This window comes from Rutilus rutilus, assembly GCF_951802725.1.
Source record: "Rutilus rutilus genome assembly, chromosome: 18".
NCBI classification, from domain to species: Eukaryota; Metazoa; Chordata; class Actinopteri; order Cypriniformes; family Leuciscidae; genus Rutilus; species Rutilus rutilus.
In genome coordinates this window covers 31,357,842-31,384,074 of record NC_140231.1, presented here as the reverse complement: position 1 = coordinate 31,384,074, position 26,233 = coordinate 31,357,842, and the positions used below count along the sequence as shown (strand labels likewise).

The following is a 26,233-nucleotide window of genomic DNA, read 5'->3' as shown; positions in this document are numbered from 1 at the left end:
CCAGGACACCACCATGACACTAATACCCAGGAATGCACTTTAGACACCAACATGCTCTGAACCGACCCAAGAAAGACAGACAGAGGAGGAAAGAAAAAGGATAAGACTTCATTTTTACGTTTATGTTTGGATCGTGCAATGGTCCGCCTCTGTCGGTCCTGAGGTCTGCATGTGAATCTGGGGCTGGTGAATGTAGGTCTGTCAGGGCCAGTGGGGTCAGAGCAGGCTTACGCTGTAATCCCCCCAGCAGACGTCCATATCAGGAGGTGTGGCGCTCGCTCGCTCGCTCGTCTAGACGTCCCCCTCCCCCAGAGACCTGCTGTTCCTGGCACACAACCGGCCCACGGGGCGTTCCACTTACACTGAGGGAATTTGCTCTCGCACAAACTCGTTCACATCATCAAATAATGCAACTCGGCACGGATGGAAATAAAACGTGATTCTGAAATTAAAGAGATTGTCTAAATAAGATAATGTATTTACTGTTTATCAGGAGCACTCACAAAATATTTCAAATAAAACATTTTAAATATATATAAAAATGCAGCTTTTAGAGAAAATCGAATAGAATTTGTTTTACGCAAAGGCCTATGATGACTGCAAAAGTGTCTTAATTTGTGGGTGAATAATAATGCATTTTTCTGGACAAGAAAAACACACACATTCAGAGATATATTCGGTATTTTTTGTTTTATTTTGGCATTTCTTTGTTTGCATTTATATTAAGCAAAGTGCATCTCTTTTTCATCATCTCATCAACACATTGCACAATACATAAATAACAATGCATATAAAACTTCGTATTTACAGGTAATAATATATTTATATTTAACATAAAATACATTTTAGCTTTTATTTCACTTAATTAAATCTTAGTCATTTATTAAAGTCAAAGTGAGTTTTCGTTTTTTCCATTTCTCTCATAAAACATCGTCCGCTCCTCGCAGAAACAAAACAACATAGTCCATAAACGGTAAGGGCTAGTCCGTCTCCATAGCGATGAAGGAATGGGGGGGGTGGGGCTTGCTGTTATCGGTTATTAAATATGACCTCCAGCCAGCAGGGGCAGCTGCTGATGAACTGTCTGGTGTAACACTGTCCCCAGCCCTTCACGAAACTGATCTGGACGGTGAAACCCGTCCTCGGCTGCTGGCTAAACTCGTGGTCGTTGGGCCGTTGCAGGCTCCCTGCCTTCTCAAAGTCGAAAGCCTTGATGGAAAACCCGGGGAATACTTTATGCACCAGCAGCGTCCGCGAGTCGGGGTTGTCCAGTGTGGCTGACTTGATGAATATGGGGTAGCAACTCCGGTTATACACCCACACGCCGTCGGGTTCGCGGCTGAGCTGGATGCCGTAGCCGATCTTGGCCCGAACCATTTGCACCAGTTGACTCTTGTTGTCGGAGGCGAGCTGGCCCAAGCAAAAGCCCGTGCCCTGAGGTAGGTCATAGAAGATGTCCAGAGATGGCTCCTGGACGGAGTAGAGGCGCCCGACGCGGGTCTTTTCCTCCCAGTACGCCACCACACACCAGTGAGGCTGTTCTCCACGCTCCTGAAGAGCCAGGGAATCTATGGAGAGACACAAGAAGAAGACACCGTTATTAATCATGCCAATTTACCTTCGTTGAATCCCTGCTGGATTAGAAAACCAGGGAAACCCAGATTATGGTGGTCAAATTGGTACTTGCTGGTCCAGAGTGGCCTACCAGGCTGAAACTAAGACCACCAGTGGGTAGGCCAACCGATTAACCAGAATAGGACCAATAAGAACCATCAGAAACTGGCTTTACTAGAGTTTCCAACAGAGTAAAAGTGAACAAAGTGTTTACTGAGAAAGGAAAGAGAAAGAGACTTTTATAAATTATGCCAATTTAACGTCATCAAGTGAACTTCATTGAATCCCTGCTTGAATACCAGGACAAAATGGTGATCAAACTGGTATTTGCGGGTCCAAAGTGGTCTACAAAGCTCTTGCCGAAGCCAACCATCTAAACTAGATTATGACCAATTTGGACTAGAAAGAACCATCAGAAACTGGTTACAGAGTAAGAGTCATCAAAGTGTTCTGTTATTAATTACGCCAATTTAACTTCATCAAGTAACCGTCATTGAATCCCTGCTGAAAAAAACCCCCAAAGTTACTCGATTAAAGTGGTCAAACTGGTAGTTGCTGGTCCAAGATGGTCTACCAGCCTGAAACCAAGACCCATCTAGACCAAACCCATCAGAAACTGACTTTCCAACAGAGCAAAAGTGTTGTCGAGGAAGAGCGAAGAGAGCAGAATGACTAGATTAAAGGTAAACACACACACACACACACACATCGCATGCCTTCTATCCAGGAAAACTGTCCTGAGCTCTGCCAAACATATCTTGCATCCTTAATTTCAGATGTGGGAATGTGAGGAATCTGCCGCCCCGCGCGGAGCAGCGCCACTGGCCTCCAGCGCGTGTTTACATTAGCGGTGTTGCTTATCATTCGTCTGTCCCGAACGCCAACCCGAACAATGTTCTGACGTCAATGCGACAATAAATCTGCAATCGTGCTCGCCCTCGCCAACCGACGGCTGAATGTGACGCAATGATGCAATGAAAACTTAGCCACGCCCACAGGAAATCTCATTGGTCCGTTTCCTTCCCCATATATTAAACATCACATTTTGATTCTCTGTGCAATGAAAGCCACCCTGACATCTGGTTAGTAGTGCACCATGTTAAAGCGCTCGGCTCTTGAGTCATCGGGACTCTTTGTCTGTCTACAGTGAGGACAGTCTCTCTTTAATCTCAGATGGGGCGAGTAGGCCGTAATTTAGCAGTGTAGTTAATTACGCACCAGCCCAGACTAACGTGATGACTAGAGTAGGTAGAGCCTTCATTACAACCCTTACAAACATGCATGTTTGGATATGTTACCAAGGGAATACCAATTATACACTCCGAAGAGCTTACAGTGCCATTTAAGTTGCATGGTATATGAATACAGTAATCAAACTGTATCGTCGTATGTATATCAAAATAACATAGTATTAGTAAACCATGGCACTTTTGCACCATCAAAAATGGACATGCCTTAAATATACCGTGGCATTACCATGGTGCGGTGATGGTGTCACATGGTAATACCAAATTACTGAAATTCATAAACTATAATATATAATAGCAGTGACTTTTTGGGGTCTTTTTTTCTTTTAAGAATTTTTTTTTTTTTATTGCAAGGACGCATTAAATTGATCAAAAGTGACAGGAAAGACATTTATTATGTTACAAAAGATTTCTATTTCAAATAAATGTTATTTTAAACTTTCTATTCTTAATTCTAAAATATAAAATGTCACGGTTTACACAAAATAAAACTGTTTTCAACATCGATAATAATCAGAAATGTTTCTCGAGCAGCAAATCATCACATTAGAGTGATTTCTGAAGGATCATGTGACACTGAAGACTGGAGTAATGATGCTGAAAATTCAGCTTTGATCACAGGAATAAATTACATTTTAATATATATTCACACAAAAAAAATGTATTTTAAATTGTAATAATATTGCACAATATTACTGATTTTACTGTATTTTCTATCAAATAAATGCATAAAAGACTCTTTAAAAAATATGAAAAAAAAAATCTTACTGACGCCACTATGCAGTTTCATACCAATAACATGGTTGCTATGTGTCAGACTGATGCTATTTTAGTCTGGATAGTTGACTAGTCTCTTTGACGACATCATGAACAGCAAGCAAACCTGAGTAACACACACACGAACGCAAATCATACATCAAACAGACCTCTGAGTGTGTGTGTGTGTGTTTAGACAACACAATGTGTTTAATCAAATAGAGACACACGACTGCACAGGTACGCACATGTGTGTGTGTGTGTGTGTGTGTGTGTGTGTGTGTGTGTGTGTGTGTGTGTGTGTGTGTGTGTGTGTGTGTGTGTGTGTGAATGGAGGTGTGTGTATAGGTTATGAATTTACTGCCATGTGTGTGTGGCGTCTCAGTGTCGGTTGGATGACCACAGTGTCACCCCGAATGACATGGTGACAGCCAGACGCAGAGAGCGTCCTGAAATAGAGTGTGCAACATGACACACACACACACACACACACACACCTCATGTCTTCTGCAGCCTCGAGTGTTCAGTTGACATCCTGAACTCTATTAGATCAATCGCTCTCGCCTTATTATTTCTCATGAATCATGGAATCCAGTCATAAAAATGGAAGTTTCTGAATATCATGGAATTTTTACATTAATAAATCAAAAGTAGGGCTGTAAAATGAATCAAATTCAAATTACGATATTGGACTAGTGTCTGTAATTATTGCACAGAAACATAATCTCCAAGATCTTCACGACAAACCACCAGAAGAAAAGTCCCTTAAACTGAAGAAATTATATAACAAATATATTACTATTGTACAGTAAAATTTACTTCTCAAAGTAGTAAAATATCATTTTAGATTACTGTTATTTGATTTTGATGATTATTTTAAGGATTATCATAATTAAGAGATTTTTTCATTTATGCATTAATTATATTAATTACATTAATTTGTACTGTAAAGTACAGCGGATCAAAACAAAAATGCAATGTTTCAATGTAAATTAATTGTATTACATTGTAAAAGATTGATTAAATTAAGTTCTATGAAATCTGTTGATTAGACATGCGGTTTAATGACTAAAATGAAATTATACCATTAAAAATGGAATCCAGAAAAATTAAAACAGAAAACATTTAATTTGTTTGTTTAATTTGGGAAAAAATAGAACGGATTTCATAGGGTCCCATTAACCTCTCTCTCTCTCTCTCTCCCATCCCCCAAGCAGTCTTTCTCTCTCCTAGAGGGGACAAAAAGACTCTTTACACACACACACACACACTCAGGGTCTTTGTTTGTGGTTGAGCTGAAGTCAAATCTCCATTTAGAGCTTTACTGCCTCAGGTAACAAACCATCCTTCCTCTGTCCACACTGGCTCCCTTTGGTCTGAGCGCTCAAATACACACACACACACACACACACACACACACACAGTGGTGTTTTCGGCATATGTCGGGGCAAAGTTTTTTCATTTAAGGAGACTCAGCTTTTTAAACAGTCACTTTGTACAAGAAACGAACACAAAAGTGTCTGTACATCTAATGGAATCACACACACACACACACACGCACACGCACGCAGACGCGAGTCACTCAGCACTGCAGTCTGGAGAAGTTAATGATTATTTCTGTCTGTCTCCACACACACACACACACACTGGAGGGAAGTCGGTGTTTTTATTGATCTGCTCTCGTCTGGCTGAGGTTCACTCTTTTACGAGCAGTCAGCGCTCCTCTCTGACGGCGCACGCGGGTCGAGTGAGGTCAGGGGTCAGAGGTCAGGGGCCGCTTCTGAAGCTAAACCAATGATGACGACGACACACAGTGACATTCAACATGGGTTATGCCAACTCTTCAGACGCCACAAACACAAGAGTGCAAGAACACAGAATGGCGGCACACTGCAAGAAAAACAATTCTTGCGATTGCAAATTGTGGCTATACGACTATCACTATAAAATAATAATAATAATATTACTTAATATATTATTATATTTACGATAAATATTATTATTATTACTAAAAAATCTTAAACAAAATAAGAAACATTACTATTGTAATGTTTTATTGTAAAATAAAACAATTGAGCATTTAAGAAAAAAATGTATATTAATGTTATAACATTATTATTATTACTAAATAAAAATTTTTTTTTAAATATTTTATTATTATTTATTATTTCACTGTAAAATAAAAAAATAGCATTGAAGAAACAATTTTTTTTTGTTATTACGATTATTATTATAACTCAATAAAAATATTAAACAAAACAGTACAACTGTAAACATACTACAATACTTATTTATTCATATGTCACATGGGTACATTTTTTTTAATTGAGATTTATACATCACCCGAAAGCTGAATAAATGAGCCTTTCATTGATGTATGGTTTATAATATGACAATATTTGATACAACTAATCTGAACATCTGGAATCTGAAGATGCAAAAAAATCAAAACATTGAGAAAATCTCCTTTAAAGTTCTACATTTATGTTCACGATTCGCTGCATTCACTCACAAAAATAAATGTTTTATATATTTACGGTAGGAAATTGACTAAATATCCTCATGGAACATGATCTTAACATCATAATGATTTTTGTCATATAAGAAAAATCAATAATTTTGACCCATATAATGTATTGTTGGCTATTGCCACAAATATACCCGTGCGACTCGTGACCACATATATAATATTTAACATTTATTTACTTGCAAACCGGCAACTAACTATAGAAGAACACCGCTTGCACTACAGCGCCTCTAGTGGTGAGAACCACAAACATGCAATGCAGCGCTAGCGTTCACGTACACGAGCAGGGTTCGTGTCAGGCTCTAGAAAATGATCAAACAACTGGCAGACGTTTAGGATTCGTCATGCAAAATACCAACTAAACAAACAAACCCAGAGGCAACTTCTCTGATGTGTGTGTGTCAGTTACAGCTCTATAAATATTATCTTTTTCCTCGGGCGTCTGTATTATAGCAACACTCTCACACACGCTTGACCGAGAGACGCGCAGACGGACAGACAGACGGACTCAAATGTTTGGCAGCTTCTTTGTTTGGAAGTCAATAAAGGAAACTGGCAATTAGATGGAGAGCCATTACATAACACACACACACACACACACACACACACACACACAGTCAGGAAAACCTGCAACGCACAGGAAATACTTCATGTTGTCCTCCATTGTGCACTAATACGTGGATCAGACCTCTCAGGTTTTATGACGCACAGGTCGTATACTGTACGCTCGCTGTGGGAGTGTCGGGGCAAAGGAAACGCTTTATGAAATCATGTTGATTATGAGGTCAAAGGTCAGAGGTGTAAGCCTCTCTCCACCAATAAAAAGCCACGACTATATTACATTATATAAAAGATCTTCTTCCAGCACTGGTGGAGCCTGTTGAGAGGAGACACCAGTGTTTAGACGGTAATTAATTACAATGTGCATTTCAATTGTTCAATGCAATTGAGCAGCCAGTCAGACCGGAGCCGGCGAGAGAGTTTCTGAATGAATGTGTGTGTGTGTGTGTGTGTGTGTGCGTGAGAAAGCGTCCCGTCGCTCTGAGTGTTTAGTTAAGCGATTAGATTGCGGTTTAAGGAAATGTTTGTGGCTGAGGTGTCTGGATCCTGAGGGTGTTTGTGTGCGTGTGTGTGTGTGTGTGTGTGAGTGACAAAAGTCTTCCAGCACTGAAAAACGTACGAAGAGCTGATGTCAAATTAAGCCGAACGTCCAGCTTGATTGAGGAAGTGGTCGTTAACGAGCGAAGCGCACAAACAAAGCGTTCACAGTTCAAACGGAGCAGCTCTGGACGCTCAAGGAGCCGCTTTGTGTCATTTTCTCCAAATGTTTTCTTTCCGCTCGGCGGAGGCGCCCGGGAGGCCCGACTCAAGACTCAAGGCTTTTTCCTCCGAGGAATGATGTCATTTCCTGTGCTGCCCTTTCCTCCTCGGCTAACCCAAACAACCCTGGAATGAGGCGGGAGGTTGCCACGGTAACAAGGCCCCGAGGGCGAGTTGCCGAGGGCCCTTCGGTCATTCACGGGACCTTTATAAAGGCCTGATTGTGGATCTCAACAGCTGAACCGGATGAGGAGCGACACACTTACAGAAGAGGGTCATTTTTGTCCAGATCGGAAGCAAAGATGTTTCATATACGAGGTTCAACTGACCTGATGAAATCAGTTTCGCACTCAACTTTATCCGTTTCCAAAACAAGCGGGAAAATAAACTCTCCGAACAACATTCATATGAAAGCATGAAGAGAAACGGCTGATTTTAACGTTAGCAAAAGAGATAAATGCAGCTTTTATGCTAAATCTACTCAAAAATATGTGGATAGTTTTACTTGTCAGACTGGTAGATTTTAAAAGAGGTGCAAAAATACTATTTATGTTGCAAATCGCAATCATTTCAAATTGGTTAAATATAAAATATTGAAAACTAATATTGAAATAAAGCATACAAATAAACAGCACACAGAAACGTAAGCCGACACTAACAGAAAAACAAACATTAGTTATCTTCATTAACTGTAATTTTACAGATTTTTACTAACATTAACAAAGATTAGTAAATGCTATGAAAATATATAGTTCATGTTCAATAATGCATTAACTAAAGCCGACAAATGAGTTCAGAAAACCTTCTTAACTCGTTTGCTGTTGTTCTCATATTAAGGTTAACTCTTAATAACCTCAGACTAACCCAGACAAGCAATGCTCAGACTCTCATCCACTAATCCTGAACACACACACACACACACACAAACACGTTTACTTAGCTATCTAAATGGGGACATTTCATAGACGTAATGGCTTTTATACTGTATTTTTACATTTTTAAAAAACCTTTAAATCACTTTATTTTTATACGAGATTTATAAATGAGGAGGGAGATTTTGGTCACTTCTGGGTACAAATTAGTCCCCAAAATATAGTTAAGTAGGTGTACACACACACACACACACACACACACAACACTTAAGTCGCAGTGTGTGCGCAGTGTCTCTACCTGTGTGATGTCTGGAGCGGCGAGTAAAGGGACGAGCGAGTGAATCAGAAGGTCAGAGAGACGCTCTCTTTGGGAGTGTGTGTGTTTCCTGTGTGTCGGGCTTTTCTTCCTCCCCCTCATCCCTCCTTCCCTCTCTGAGCTCCATTCACTCATTTCAGCAGGAAAAACACACTTCAGCGAGAGGATGAACCAAACTCAGACTAATGGAGTCAGGAGGAGGTGTTTGTTCGGGACAGAAGCGGTCGGTCTTACATCCCACACACACACAAACAAGAAGCATAAAACAAATGCCGGGGCACCTTCACACTGGAGGCCAGAGAAAGGGAGCAGCTCACACACACACACACACACACACATTCATGGCACGCACACCGCTCTGAGTGCTGTACTTTAACATGTGTTTATGTAAAGCTTCCATCATTTTGCTCTTCTTATCTGAAAACCCATCTAAAGACCCTTCACACACACACACACACACTCCGCCCAGCGCTGAATTAAACACCATCATAAAAACTCTTTAAAGTCTCTGTAATGAGAAACATCTGTACTCAGGAACCCGGCCTAGACCAAACTAATCCTCCTCTCGCTCTCTCGTAAACACAATCACTGCTGTTCGTGTGTATTCAGAGCTCAGGACGGCACAACACACACCGGCCTCGGTCTGCTGAAGAAGAGCAGATCACACACACGCACACTGTACCCTTTTTAAAGTCAACATGAAACCAGTGTTGTTCTATTTAACTGAAACTTTTGTTCATTGAAATAAAGCCGAAATAAAATTTAATATAAATATTACATGTAAAACTTAAAAAAAAAAAAAAAAACCTTAAGTGAAAACAAGAAAACTATAAATAAATGAGTTTACATTTTAAAGAAACCAGTGTTGTTATTGTAAACTAAAACTACTAAAAATAATTTTTTCACTTGACAAAGTAAAAAAAAAAAAAAAAAAACTTAAAATAAAAACTAACTGAAAATAAAATAAGTACAAAAAAAATAACTACTATAAATAATTCATAATAATACTAAATTCATTCATCTATTATAAATATATATATATTTTTCTTTAACTTTTATTTTATTTTTATTTTATTTTATTTTATTTTTATTTTTTTTAAATTTACAAGCAAACCCTGATCTTGTACATAGTTATTTGTGGTCGCACATGTGGACCATGTTCAACCTTGAAAAAAAAAATAATAATAATCATAAAAAAATCAAATAAATAAATTCATAAATAATTCTAAAATAACCCTGCATGCAGCATTTCACTTCTGTTCTGTGATATTTTTCTGATCAAAACAGATAGCGATGGATTTTGATCGGTAAACAATTCCCACATATCATCATCATCCAGTAGACTTCAGGCGACATCGGTTGATCAGGAAAGTATTTTTAGACGCACAACATTTTTGATGAAAGATTACAATCACATAATGTGCACAACCAAGACCAGGAATGTGCATTTAGAAAGTAAATAGGGTGGATTTATATTTCATGTTGACTTATCATATTTCTGTGCCTTAGAAAACAATATAAGCAGAAACTCTCTCTCTCTTCCTCATTCTCAGCACAGGAGACAGGAGATAAGGTGTTGAGCTCTTACCTGAGAACCCCATAGGGGCCGAATACGCCGTTCCCCCAGTTTCAGTGGAAGCAGGCACAGAACCTGGAGAATCTGCGGAGAAACAGAGTGACAGCTGTCAATCACAGGCATCAGAGACCCGCGCAGTCTTACGACATACACAGATCGGCCTCATTTTGGCTCAAAAGGTTTGGAAACCAACGGATATTCGTTTCCCATTCCTTACACTTTTCTGTCATGCAAAATAAATGAAGCGATTCTTAGTTTAAAGCCTTTGCCAAGAAAGCTAGCGGTGGTTAGTAATAGGAATACGCTCTTTAAGCAGGATATACTCCATCAAGTCCAAACACAGCGAGCTAGTCAGGAAATAGCAGCGGCCTTGAAAACGGCGTACAGTAAATGTTGTAATTGCCGTGCGCGCAGACAGGAAAAACACACTCTTTCATGTTTAACCCTTTAATAAAACGAGCCTGGGACATCGTCTCCGTGTGTTTCCTTGAGTTACTCTGATCAAACAACTGCAGGAGAAAGTGTGTCAGTCACAGTGAAGATGATGATTGGGAGCAGTTTAGCTAGCGCCCGGTTTATGCTAACAAAGACACTTTAGCTTCATATAGCTAAAAGAATAAGCTAATGCTAATGTTAATTGTGACCACAAAACCAGTCGCATGGGTCAATTTTCTGAAATTGAGATGTATATATCATTTGAAAGTTGAATAAATAAGCTTTCCATTGACGTATGGTTTGTTATGATGGGACAATATTTGGTCGAGATACAACTATTGAAAATCTGGAATCTGAGGGTGCAAAAAAATCAAAACATTGAGAAAATCTCCTTTAAAGTTGTCCATTTATGTTCACGATTCACTGCATTCACTCACAAAAATTAATGTTTTATATATTTATGGAAGGAAATTTACTAAATATCTTCATGGATCATGATCTTTACTGAATATCCTAATGATTTTTGGCATAAAAGAAAAATGGATAATTTTGACCCATACAATGTATTGTTGGCTTTTGCCACAGATACACCCGTGCGACATGTGACTGGTTTTGTGGTCCAGGGTCACATATGTGAGGTGTTTTTTTAAAGCTCATGCGTGTAGTTTGGGTTTCTGAAAAGAACACCACAAGTTACCATTAGCATTAGCCTGTATTGCTATCATCACATTAGCTTTGCTAACTTGAACACTTGAAATATTTTGTCAATATTTTTGACCATTAACCGACAACAGAGAAGCATAAACATATTTAAACTTCAGATCTCAGGGGGAATTAAAGTGCATTTTCAAAGGTCACAGTTCGACTGACAAAAAAAAAGGCCAGGGAATCTCTGACGTATCGTTGTTTTCCCATGGTTTTTGGGTTAACATGGCGACATCCTGGTATTCTTTAAATGTACCATCGATATCCATAAGTAAACTAATATGGTTATCATTCAGCACTTGTAAGGACAATGACGTTTAGCACTAGGATATTAGAAAACGAGTCTTACAGGCCAAATTGTGAGCGTGGAGTGAGAAATAGTGTCACTTTCGGAAGCAACTTTCGGAGTTGGACACTTTCCCTGAGCTGTGGTCAGTCTAATGAGACACACGGTCAAACCTGAACCTGACCGCAGAGAGAGAGAGAGAGAGAGAGAGAGGGAGAGGGAGAGAGAGAGAGGGAGAGAGAGACATAGAGAGAGAGAGAGAGAGAGAGACATAGAGAGAGAGAGAGAGACATAGAGAGAGAGAGAGAGAGACATAGAGAGAGAGCGAGAGAGAGACATAGAGAGAGAGCGAGAGAGAGACATAGAGAGAGAGCGAGAGAGAGACATAGAGAGAGAGAGAGAGAGAGAGAGAGAGAGAGAGCTTCAAACACGCTCTGTTTTTCCAGGGAGAAGTTTTGCGGTCCCTTCAGAAGCTCTTCCTGATCTTCTCGTTTCACAAAATAATGACATTAAAACCTCCAGAGGTCACAGATTCAAAGCGTATTTAAACGGGTCCCGTGACGTGGCGAGATGAAATGACAACCACACAAAAAAACCATGGGCATTAGGCTAACGACATCTCAACAGTTCTTGCCTGAAACTTTGCTGTCTTTGTCATTTATAATCCTGAATGTTTGTGTTTCTCTTTCTCTTTTGTGCCTCTGTGATTAAGAGCTTAAAACAATTGATATGCAAATGTGCCTGCATCAACGACCGTCTCGTCACACCTCCTCGTCACCAGCGTGCGAACGTCTGACAGTTACCACCGCGACAGAGACGTGTGTGTGTGTGTGTGTGTGTGAGACAGATCCTGACGTTATCAACCAGACGCAGTCCAACAAGCCACCAATAACTTCCTCCCATCGTTCAGTGCCACTCTCTCTTTCAGTCGCAGAAAACCAGCCGTCCTCTATTGTTCCCCGTCTCTCGTCCAAGAGCCCGACGCAACTAATGGAAGTGTGTGTGTGTCCTCACAGGAAACGTCCTCCCCAAACTGGCTTTCCTGTCCTCCACCGCGGCGCCTTTTCTCGTTCACATTCTTGCTTTCTCTCTCAGTCGCTCCGAAACCCCAAACTGATTCATAAAAGAAGAATGACTCAAAGAGCGAGAGCCAATGTCAGTCAGCGTACAGTCGTTCCCACACACACACACACTCGGAACATCATCTTTGTTATTCGTACTATAAACATTGAGACGCACAGATCTGGGCTGAAATGTGTCGCAGAAACATGGTTTTGAAACAGGCACTCGAAGCTGAGCGAGTTTCTCGAGTGTGTCCTGCGTAAGCGATACTGTTCAACTCCGACGGCGTGAGCACTTTTGGCAGGGACAGAGAAGGATCTTTACGAGGGCGATCGGCAGGAAACCTCATCCGGGGCGCTGCCAAACACAACACACTTATCTGAAGCCAATACACAGGACATACTTATGAGCCATACGGCATTATGGGTAGAGAGAGAGAGGAAAGACGCAAAGCGACACTCCCAAAACCTCAGATTAATTCGGCAGATAAATCAGCTCTTTTCCTTTATGTGATCTACGTTTCCCCAAGTCCAAAACGACACCATAATGTGTCTATCAACACACTGCTGAATCATTACCATGCTCATATACCGTGGTATTTACATGCTACCAAACTTTGGGAGTTCAAAGAAGAACCGATGGTATTTGAATCTGGTAAGCGTTCGGTACAATGGTAAGATAGACTTACTTAGAAATATGCCACAAAAAGATTACTATCTTCATATACCACATTATTACCATGTCAAAACAACCTACCAAACTGGTATTTGTGAAAGAGTCTCGTTTTATTATCTTTACCTGTAGCAGGGTGCCATATTCACGTACCACGGTATTTACAAGGTAAGAACAATGTCCAAAAACCGACTCAACTTCAACTTACAAAGGTACACTTTATTCTACTCTGTCTACATGTAGTTACTATAGTAATAACTATACATTATGCATAATTACACGCAACTACAACAAACCCAATCCTAACCCTATAGTAAGTAAATGTAGTTAGCTAATATATTTCAAAGATGTGTAATTGTGGACACCTTAAAAATATCATTGGGATTGTATTTACATGGTAAGAGGAACACCAGGGTATTATCATTGAAAAAAACTTCATTGCTAGTGATTTTCAACTCAAACTAAACTTTTGAAAGGCTCCACATCTGCTTAAATTTAAGATGAAACTTCAACTTACCAGGTGGTTTAAGAAAGTCGGTGGGATATCTTGAGTACGGGGGTGGGGGGGATTCTAGAGAAGAAAGAGAGAGAGAGAGAGAGAGAGGCCGTGAGTGGAGATGTGGGCTGATGATAAGGCCTGGCATTCTCTGGGAAAAGTGTTTGTGTAGAGCTGAGGGTTAGAGGCAGGACAGCTCTGATAAACACACGGCCGCCTGGCGCCAGACTCCACACACACACACACACACACACACACACACACACACACACACACACACACACACACACACACACACAGATCACTGCAAACTAACTTCACTGAACACTGGGGCCTCCGGCGGGTTTCACATGAACAACCACAGACTAGATGTCCAGCTGAAAACTCTGCACATTTATACACATAAAAACAACATTCGTCACTGTATAAGAATTGTAATTATAATCAGCAGCTCATTCTTGATACCAAGAAACAGGACTAGTTACTGAAAAATGTATGACATGAATGTGGATAATAGTATTACAAAAATATCTGTATTTCTTAGAATCTTGAATTAAAGTTCATTTTTATACATAAGCCTGAGCTACACTGCAGAGTCTGTTTTACTATAAGAGTATTTTATTAGTATTTAATTAATATTAAGCAAAAGATAGTTGATTTGATCTTCTGCATGTCAGAGACAAAATAATGTTCGTTTGAGACCTTCTATATGATTTGATCTATTATATATATAGATATATAAACAAACAATAAGAGTGTTAACATAGTACAGCATAAGCACTGTATAAAACATGTACAAAAGCCAAATCCCGTCTATTCTATTCAATTCTATTGTAAACCGGTTCTAAATAAACTGTAATTACGCAGCACAAAACACCACTGTTATGTATGTTAATATAGTCCTACATAAGCACTTTAGACTTGATCCAAAATAACCCTCTTTGTTTTTCAGCACCAACTAAAAGAGCCCAATCTGACAGAAAGCCCGCTGATTTAGCACATTATTCTGGAGTGATAGAAACAGGAGAGGAGAGATGTTCTCACCGAGCTCGCACAGTCTGCTCATATGATGCGGGTTGCAGCACACGAGCTCCGGGTTGATTTTCCCATAGGATTCACAGCACGAAAGTCTCTTTAATTCCGAGGAATGCCGGAGGTCCGGCCACCGGAACACCTTATAGAGCAGCAGCGGGAGCGGGTACGACTGTTGCCCGAGCCTGGAGTCCACTTTCCCGGGGAGGAGGAGGCAGGGGCTCCGCGCACCCCCCCGGGACTCGACCGCCTGTAAGAGCAGCTCCAGCTGCTTCTCCTTGATCTTCTTCAGGATCGAGTATGTCAACGCTTTCAGTTCGGCCTCGGTGCCGGGGTTCGGCTTACCGGCTCCCGGTTTCCCGAGGCAGCAGCCCGGGGTCCCGACGCCGCGCGTACCGGCGTCCCCGTCCCCCTCCACGGGCGCTCGGCTCCTCCAGAGTCGCCGGACGAGCCCCGATCGTTTGGTCCTGAACATGCGGGACGACAAGAGGGTTCCCCGGCTACAAAACGGCCATTTTGTCCGCAAGTCATGAAGATCCGGAGGTCCGAACCCACAGGCGCAGAGCAGACGACGGAGAAACGGCGAGCAGGAGAAGCGCACGCGATCTGTTTCATACGCCAGACTTTTAATATTTCACCAGACGTGTTCAGAAAGAAGCTGAAACGACTGTCTGGGATGCTGGACACGATCGCAGATCTCAATCGGTTAAAGAAGTTCGCTCTTAATCCACCGCGATCGTTCGGGATCTCGTATTCTGGATGAATAATCTTGCGATTCGCTTGACATCAAATCTGCAGCTCGGATCAATCTGACACCAAGCCTGTATAAATCCACATCAGACCCAGGCGAAGGAGACTCTCTCGACGATGATTCGCAACTGTGAAATATTATAACGCGCGAAATATCCACAAATATCCGTCTTCAGATGATCCCACGATCATAAATGCGGGAAGTTTCCGAGTCCGAGACGCAAGAGAGTCGATGAAGAACTGAAGGACTGAGACTGAGATGAAGATCAGACGCCTGTGTGTGTGTGTGTGTGTGTGTCTCTCTCTCTCTCTCTCTCTCTCTCTCTGTGTGTGTGTGCGTGTGTGTTTTCTCCGCGCCTCTCATTGGCGCGTCGAGGGTCACGTGATTGTCTAGACACCCTGTCGCTTTAAAAAAAAAAAAGAACAGGCAGGAAAAAGTGATTGGATTGCGCAAACATAAAACAAAGTAACATGTACCGTCAGACAGACACACACAGTTTATAAAGTTACAGTGTAACAGATGAAATCAGAATCTTGTTTTTCTGCTGCTTGTGTTGTAATGCAAATACGTCTAATTTCGATGCTAGGGAACACACACACACACACACACACACACACACACACACACACACACACACACACGAAGGCGCCAGACACACAGGTAAATTCACATTAAGAATGAACCACACACACACACACACACACACACACACACACACACACACACACACACACACACACACACACTGAAAACAAACACAAATATTTATGATGCAATCATGACATGTTTATATGGAAACACATTTCTTTAGTTGTGAAATCTACATACAAATATACTGGATATTCATTATATACATTTATGTTGGAACAAAACAGTTAAAAAAAATTATAATAATAATTATTATGATTATTACTATGTATACTTTTATATTATAAATAAATGACGTATTATTATTTTATTTAATAATTACAATAATAATAATAATAATACTAATTATTATTAAATAATACTACTAAAAATACTTATATTTTAAAATGGTATGTAGTAAATCATTATTATCTTTGCTGTGTTTGTGAATGGGTGAACATGTTCCTGTCTGTAAATGAGGACAAATGAACTGCTGCCGCCTAGTGGTGAGAAATATTTCACAACTCAATATCAATCTCACACACACACACACTCTCTCTCTCTCTCTCTCACACACACACACACACACACACACGCGCGCACACTCTCTCTCTCTCTCTCTCTCACACACTCACACACACACACACACACACACACACACACACACACACACTCTCTCTCTCTCTCTCTCTCACTCACACACACACACACACACACACACACACACACACACAATGTCAGTAATGGTAATGCTATATTTGAGTGTGTGCGGTGAGTTTTGCTGCATCAGTGAGTCACTGTTCTCACACTGATCTCAACAGCTTCATTCATGTTCTCCGTCATGAACTGAACGTTCGTTTCAAACACTAAACAATTTCGCGGGAATTTTTTGTTGCGGTCACGCCCTCTGATCGATGAAGGACACAATGGCGCGCGCCGGGTGACTACAGGATGACAGACGGCGTTCTGGCCGCGTGACGCAATCACTGGCGCGCGGGTCTGCGTGGCCTCCGCGAGCGCTTTAATGAGGCCCGTCTCGTGACGTCAGCATAGCTGAACATTCCACAGATGCAATAATGACTGAACAAATAAAATGATATAAACTGCTTCAGACTTCACTATCTCGTCATTCCAGAGAGAGAGAGAGAGAGAGAGAGAGAGAGAGAGAGAGAGATAATGATGGCGCCACGCGAGCTCTGAGATCAGCTCATGAAGATCTGCTGCTGTCATCCATTCACTCAGAAACACTACAGTCTCTCTATTGCTTTGGAAATAAATTGAGACTAAGAAGTGAGATTCATTATTTTTTCTTAAATAATTTAATTAAGTATGTATATGTAATATGTATAAATATTGTTTTATTTTTTATTTAAATAATTATAATTGAAATAATAATATAATATTAATTATAATGTAATTATTTTCTTAATTAATTATTTTTCTTTGTCTATTTATTTTAGAAAAAAATAATTTAATTACATAAATAATGTTTATTATTCTAAATACTTTTTTATTATATCCTTTTCATCCTTAATTAATTAAAATCCTTATTTAAATATATAATTTTAATTATTATTTAATTTTTCTACTTGTTTATTGCCATAATTTATCATGAATTCTCTATGTATTTATTCTCTTTTTTTATTTTTATTTAGTTCAAATGTCGTCTAACAAAAACCAAGTGTCCGGTTATGTTTTAGTTTGGGAAACACTGACCTATGGGGGAATGACATTTATGACACATGACAAAACAGCTGTTTATTAATCAGACATGGACTTACTGTATATATACTGGTTCGTGATGAGAAGGTTCATCTTTAGCTGATGGTCATGAAACCCTGAAGAAACTCAGATCTGATGGACCAGAACTCGACTCAGTACACGAGCTGCGGCTGCTTTCCATGATCCGTGTTTCTGGAAAGTAAAAGCACCTGTATAAGAACAGGAACTCTGAGCGGGTGGACTGAGTGTTCTGCGTTCACATTGGGTCAAGCTCATTTAATTAGATTCGTTCTGCTGGACATGAAAACAAACGTCTGTCTCTGTGAGTTTCAGAGAATCCCTGCCTCTTCACACTGAAGCTGATCAATCGACCGCCAGAAGCACAAACACCAGACCACAGGAAGCTGACCCTATTGATGAGGTCAGAGGTCACGCCCAGAGCAGAACCAAAGCAGACCGTACAGAGATAATGCAGACTGACTGTCTCTCCATCCGTCTATCTATCCATCTATCTATCTATCTATCTATCTATCTATCTATCTATCTATCTATCTATCTATCTATCTATCTATCTATCTATCCATATCTATCTATCCATCCATATCTATATCTATCTATCTATCTATCTATCTATCTATCTCTATCCATATCTATCTATATCTATCTATCTATCTATCCATCCATCCATCCATCCATCCATCCATCTATCTATCTATCTATCTATCTATCCATATCTATCTATCTATCTATCTATCTATCTATCTATCTATCTATCTATCTATCTATCTATCTATCTCTATCTATCCATATCTATCTATCTATCCATCTATATCTATCTATCTATCTATCTATCTATCTATCTATCTATCTATCTATCTATCTATCTATCTATCTATCTATCCATATCTATCTATCTATCCATATCTATCTATCTATCTATCTATCTATCTATCCATATCTATCTATCTATCTATCTATCTATCTATCCATCTATCCATCTATCCATATCTATCTATCTATCCATATCTATCTATCTATCTATCTATCTATCTATCTATCTATCTATCCATCCATATCTATCTATCCATCCATCCATATCTATCTATCCATCCATCCATATCTATCTATCTATCTATCTATCTATCTATCTATCTATCTATCTATCTATCTATCTATCTATCTATCTATCTATCTGTCTGTCTGTCTATCTATCCATATATATCTATCCATATCTATCTATCTATCTATCTATCTATCTATCTATCTATCTATCTATCTATCTATCTATCCATATCTATCTATCTATCCATCTATCTATCTATCTATCTATCTATCTATCTATCTATCTATCTATCTGTCTGTCTATCTATCCATATATATCTATCCATATCTATCTATCTATCTATCTATCTATCTATCTATCTATCTATCTATCTATCTATCTATCTATCTATCCATATCTATCTATCTATCTATCCATCTATCTATCTATCTATCTATCCATATCTATCTATCTATCCATATCTATCTATCTATCTATCTATCTATCTATCTATCTATCTATCTATCTATCTATCTATCTATCTATCTATCTATCTATCCATATCTATCTATCTATCCATATCTATCTATCTATCTATCTATCTATCTATCTATCCATATCTATCCATATCTATCCATATCTATCTATCTATCTATCTATCTATCTATCTATCTATCTATCTATCTATCTATCTATCTATCTATCTATCTATCTATCTATCTATCTATCTATCTATCTATCTATCTATCTATCTCTTCCTCCAATCAGCATGTACAATCTGCTGTTACCAGACATGGCCAGAATCAGTTTTATTATTATTAAAGTCCCCCAGTGGTGAAAATCAAGTTTTTAATGTTGTTTATTTGTCTATGTGGTGTTTATAACATGCTTTATTAAGACAAACCATGTGCAAATTCATAAGTCGACACCATTGCTGAGTGTTTTCTCCTTAAACCTTTAAATAAAACTAAAACAATCTTAAAAATCTTTAAAATATACAAATTAGATGAAAAACTTGAAAAAAAACAGAACAATTCATGAAAATCTGAGTAATATATCAGACAGTCTTCAGACTGTATCAGTGTAAAAGCCTCTTGCTAAAAAATAAAGACAGGGGCCTTTCTTCAAAATCACAACAGCACTTTCATGTGTTCAGGCTCCGAGAATGTATGTAATTACCTCATATAATGACCCTGCCGTATAGAAGCTTTACAACAACACAAGCTGCATGAAAATACGGCTAATGGAGTCTCTATACGGGCCAACAGGACCCCTACACCTGCAGAACAGAGGGTTTACACTCAACTTGTAAGCCAAACGGATGGAGAGCAGAAAAGTCATTTACTCAACAGTAAAGAGGCTTGATGGACGGACTGACACGCGGTTAACGCGAAAGGAAACTTAACAGCAGGGAAGTGCGCGCGGTCGGAGGTGTCTTGTCTAGAGTTCGACACAAACCGTCTCCCGTGAAAGAGTCGAGCCCCCTCTCGTCACCCCAGATGGGACGCCATATGCCTGCATCTCTCAATGGATGCTATTGTAAAAGCTGGAACTGCTTTATGACTGTCAGTTGAACTCTAGACCTCGGCTTTACGAGTCTTATATGACATTGAATTGCTCAGTAAAACTTTGGGTTGTCCACTCGAGTGCTTGCGACACCGAAGGGTCAGCGATCCACACACTTACATGAAGATGCTGTATCAGCGGAGGAAGGGAAAACAGGAAGATGAAACGGAGATTGCATTGCATTGATAGATTTATACATTGTGCACGTGCAATTCTACACTATTCTAGGGTGTCTGTGATATTCTGCTCTCAGGATTTATCAGTCAATGTACCTTTAACAGCATTTCTGATGCCAGTGGCTTCACAGTTGTCACAGTGACTCTGGTGGAGTGGGCGGATCTGGAGGTTGACCCAGACATCTGACCTGCTGTCTGCCGTCTCTGCCGCACGGACCGGGAAATACCCAGACATCAGGACATTTGTGTGACGCATTACCAAACATATATCTGAAAATAAAAAATAAAATGAGAAAAAAAGCAAAAAATAATCTGGGACGGCAGACTAGAAGCTTGTTTCCGCCACAATATAAAACACTTTAAAAGATAATTGTGACTTTTTATCTCACAATTGCGAGTTTACATCTCGCAATTCTGACTTTATTTCTCACAATTGCGAGATATAAAGTCAGAATTGCGTGAAATAAAGTCGCAATTGCGTGATATAAAGTCAGAATTGTGAGATATAATGTGAAAAAAAGACTGACTTTTTAATTTTTTTATTTTTTACCTCAGAATAGTTTATCTCACAATTCTGACTTTATAACATGCAATTGCGACTTACTTGATATATCGCAATTGTGAGAAAAAAAGTCAGAATTGTGAGATAAAAAGTCGCAATTATTATTATTTATTTATTATTCAGTGGCGGAAACAAGCTTCCATAGACTAGTGATGTTATTGTACAAAAGAAATACAAAATATATATATATATAAATATTAGATAACATTTTTGAACTAAAAATTGCCTTTGCAACAAACTGAAATAAGTTTAAATACAAAAATGTCTAAGTGAAAAAACTTAGGGTGTGTTTACACGACAATGATGTACTAAAAAACGTATGCTGTGCATTTTTGGCGTGCAGAAGACAACGTTGTCGAAACCGATCCCAGTTCACACGGATCAGAGAAAATGACACAAACAAAAATCAAGGTTACGTTATTCATGCCAGGCCAGTAGATGGTGATTTAGTAAAGAAACAATATGCATGATTATGCACAATATGCACAGAGACGATATCCTTTTCAAAAACTTGCGCTTTAAAACCCGTTTTCAAAAAGTTTGTGTTTTCAGGCCGCCAAACAACGGCAAACGTTGACGTGTAAATGAACGGCCAAAAACGCAGAAAAAGTTTGTCGTTTTTATTTGAAAATGGTGTTGCGTAAACGGCCCCTAAAACGCTCACGTGCACTGATGTGAGTAATGCATTACATAACATTACAAAAAATATTTATTTATGAGGCAGAAAACCAAAATATTTGAGTTAGCTGAAATAAACTAAAATATAAATATTAGATTTCAATTAAATTAACATTTTGAAATGAAAAGTTTAAGTGCTAAAATAACTACCTGAAATAATACTAAAACTGATGCGAGTAATATAGTACGAAATACATTTAAAAAAGAAATATTTATTTATTTATTTATTTATTTATTTATTTATTTATTTATTTATTTATTTATGAGGCGGCAGACCAGTGCTGTCATTGTTAAATAAACCTAAAACTATTAAAAACATTTTTGTTGATTAAAAATAAAGCTGAAATAAAATAAAATTAAATATAATATAATATAATATTTGATGAAAAACTTAAATTTAAAGATTTTTTTTTAATGTTGCATTGGCAACAAAGTGCTAAAATTACTAACTGAAAAAAAATAATAATAAAAAAAAATAATAATAATAATATATAAAAAAAATTAAAGCAAAAACTAACAAAAATGACAAAAGCACATACAAATTAACAAAAACTATATATATATATATATATATATATATATATATATATATACTGTATATTGAAGTAAAAATAATAGCATATAAATAATATTAAAATAACATGGCGGCAGACATCACATAGTCTTCAAAAACAAAAATATGAAATTTCTAAATGATTAGAGCCAGTGAAAATAAAACAGCCTATAAGGATAAGACAACATTGTATCTCTGATCTCTGTTTGTAACCAACAAACAAATCAATAATTAAAAACAAGAGAAATGTTGAAACAGAAGCTCATCCTCATGCATATAATATTTAATCACCATATGGAACTAAAAGGCTTTCCGCACTATACGCTTAACCTTGAGTTATGGCCAGTTAATCCACCCAGAAGTCATCGGCCCTGTCCCAAACGACACACTTCATGTGCACATGTGGTCGAGAAGGCCTCATTTGTCATTTTAGGTTTCAGAAGGGTGTTCGCGAGCGCTCATATGAGCCCTAGATACACACTTTTGCCCAACAGACAGTGGCATTACATCATGAATGTGTGTGTGTGTGTGTGTGTGTGTGGACTCGCGAGGGCTCAGGGCTCCAACTGGGACAGGGCCAGTGTTCACTCACTCTCTGAGATGTGACTGTTGTTCTGGAGAATCTGTGCAGATGTAACACAAACTCAACATGCAGGGCACTGTGACTGCGACGACACACTTCATTCGGCCGGTGTCTGCTGGAAACACACTATCCCTTCAGCACCTGAAACACACAGCAGGAATAGAGAAGGTGACCTCACAGGTATCAAGAAAAGCACTGCGGCAAAACCTCCATCTGCCGTTTGTGCTGAGAGAGAGATCACAGCACACAGATCTCCACAGACATGCTGCAGTCTCATGCTCACTTATATTAGAGGGACATTCACTAGCCGCGTTTCCATTACAGATTTGCGCAAAACACACGCGATGTTTTCTAAATGTCGAAATGACGGCGTTTCCATTAACCGATGTTATGCGACTAAAACCTCGTTAGTAGGTTTATGTATCTCAGACTCTCATCCACCATTATTATTAATCAAAGGAGACGTATGTGTGTGTGTTATCCGATCATTAAAGTCAAGGAAAGACCCTTATACTTGAGAGCGGCACATATGAGGTGTTTCTCACTCATTTCTGCTTCGAGGTCTTGATTCGTGGCATTTCTTTGAGGTTTAGAATCCAGTATTACTGTAATTAAATTAAAAGACAGTATTCCTGTTACATGGAAAAACAGGCCAGTTTTACAAAGTCTCCTGGACCCCATATCTGGATGATTTGGAACCTATTATATTACAAGGAACAATGTAACTGTGTGACTTTCTGGACATTTAACCATTATTTTTTTGTCATCCTCTTCATCTTTTGGAAATGTTATTTAATACATGTTATACATTATATAATGCTATTTTTCTTTTCACAAATCTGCCTTATTATGGTATGGTCCTGTTTTATATAAAAATCTGAGCTTTTATTTTTTGGGGGGGGGGGGGGGGGGGTGTCTTGTTATATTTGTATTTTAAGAAAAATTCAATAAACATAATTATAAAAAAAAATATATATATTTTTTATGAATTTATGAATTTAATGAAGATCTCTGTCTCGTATTCTGTCCAAACACACCGCGTCATCTACGTCAGCTGACCTGCAAATGCGAAGTTTTGCGAAATATTTCTTTTTCGAATTGCCTGAAAAACCTCCTCATTCGCCACTTTTTCGCGATAAATGGGAGTTTTTGCCAAAGTGACGTGTTTCCATTGGCCGTATTTTCAATTCGCAATTTCAATTTGCGCAATTTGAAGTGTAATGGAAACGCGGCTTGTGCGCTATTAAACCAAATGACATAAAATTACAAAAACACAACTGCAATAAATCAGATGTTCACATTGATTTAGCAGTAATAATGGGTGTTGTTTGTGGAGTTAAAGGATTAGTTCACCATTAGTAATGGCCGATGGTTTGGCTAGATAAGACCCTTATTCCTCGGCTGCTGTAGAGTCTTTGAAGTTGCACTGAAACTGCCATTTGGACCTTCAACCCCATTGGACCCCATTGAAGTCCACTCTATGGAGAAACATCTTGGCATGTTTTCCTCAAAAACCTTCATTTCTCTTCAAACTGAAGAATGAAAGACATGACCATGGGTGAGTAAGTGATCAGGACATTTTTATTCTGAAGTGAAATACTCAAATAAAGGCATAATGTGGTGAAATACCAAGACATGTGAACCTTTAACACTTTATTTAGACATTCTACTGACTATAAGTAACTTTGCAACTTCTTGTCAACTTATTCCAAGCCGAACCCTAACCTTAACAGTAATGAGAGTCAGTCGACATGTAGTTGCAAAGTTACTTCTTGTTAAAAGAATGTCTGAAGTGGACTACGGAGATGCAGTGCGGCTGAACGCTCCTCCGGACTCTGTGCTGTATGAATGCTTTGACAAACACACAGTGTTTCTGATGGAAATTCTCTTTCTGTGCGAGCTGTAATTACAGTAAACGGCGTCTTCCTGTGCATTCCTGCAGAACAACACAACCGGCACGGCCAAACCCTGTCAGCTTGTATCTCTTAAACCACTCGCTTTAAGGGCAACGGGCACTTAGAATGAAAAAAACTTCATTCATTCACTGTCATTTTAGATTAGACTGAGTATTTATAAAAAACTAATAAACATAGGTCTTTTAAAACGCTCACAAATAAGTTTTTTTTATTTATTTTTTTAAGTGCCTCTATTGTGACATTTAAAAGGATCCTAATTTTGTTTTTGGAGTCTCCTACAATACATTAACATGCATACAAGGTCAAAAAACACTTTAATTTTCTCATAATATACATTGCAGCATCACCTCATTTATCAAAGAGTCTGAAAACAGTTTATTCCAAGATTCAGTCTCTCCAAACCCCTCCTTAATGCGAGCTTTCTCTGCTCTGATTGGTCAGATGACCCAGTCTGTTGTGATTGGTCTACTCTGCTCTGATTGGTCAGATGGTTCAGTCTGTTGTGATTGGTCAGATGGCTCAGTCTGTTGTGATTGGTCTACTCTGCTCTGATTGGTCAGATGGCCCAGTCTGTTGTGATTGGTCTACTCTGCTCTGATTGGTCAGTTGACCCAGTCTGTTGTGATTGGTCTACTCTGCTCTGATTGGTCAGATGAGCCAGTCTGTTGTGATTGGTCTACTCTGTTCTGATTGGTCAGTTGACCCAGTCTGTTGTGATTGGTCTTCTCTGCTCTGATTGGTCAGATGAGCCAGTCTGTTGTGATTGGTCTACTCTGCCCTGATTGGTCAGATGGCCCAGTCTGGGCGACCACTTTCAACACGTCAAAAAAGAAAAGCATAACTATATCTGAATTTCAGCACCAGATCATCCTCAGCACTTGCACACAGTGATACGAACAGTAACAATGGTGTCATTTGTTTCTGTATCAATCTCATCTTTTGAAGTGTATCAAAGTGGATTTGCAGAGCTGAAAACAGCATCTTCTCAACATGAACCAAACTCTTCCAGTCTCTACGCCGTTTGAAGGTCAAAGCAGACGTTGTTCATGGGCAGCCAATGAAGGCCATCAGCTGGCAATGGCATACTGTACTGTAAAAAGCGCTATATAAATAAATGTGACTTGACTTGACATTATGCAAA

The 26,233-nt window shown here is 39.0% G+C and overlaps 1 protein-coding gene across 1 annotated transcript; it reads right to left on the bottom strand.

The window, feature by feature from the left end:
• Positions 1 to 663: 663 nt before the first annotated feature.
• On the bottom strand, positions 664 to 16,000 carry smad7 (SMAD family member 7). Its single transcript, XM_084387429.1, has 4 exons — positions 14,929 to 16,000; positions 13,906 to 13,959; positions 10,241 to 10,312; positions 664 to 1,568 (listed from the first exon to the last, which is right to left on the bottom strand). The coding sequence occupies exons 1-4, from the start codon at positions 15,389 to 15,391 to the stop codon at positions 1,030 to 1,032; spliced, it is 1,128 nt and encodes a 375-aa protein (XP_084243555.1). The 5' UTR covers positions 15,392 to 16,000; the 3' UTR covers positions 664 to 1,029.
• Between the last annotated feature and the right edge of the window lie 10,233 nt (positions 16,001 to 26,233).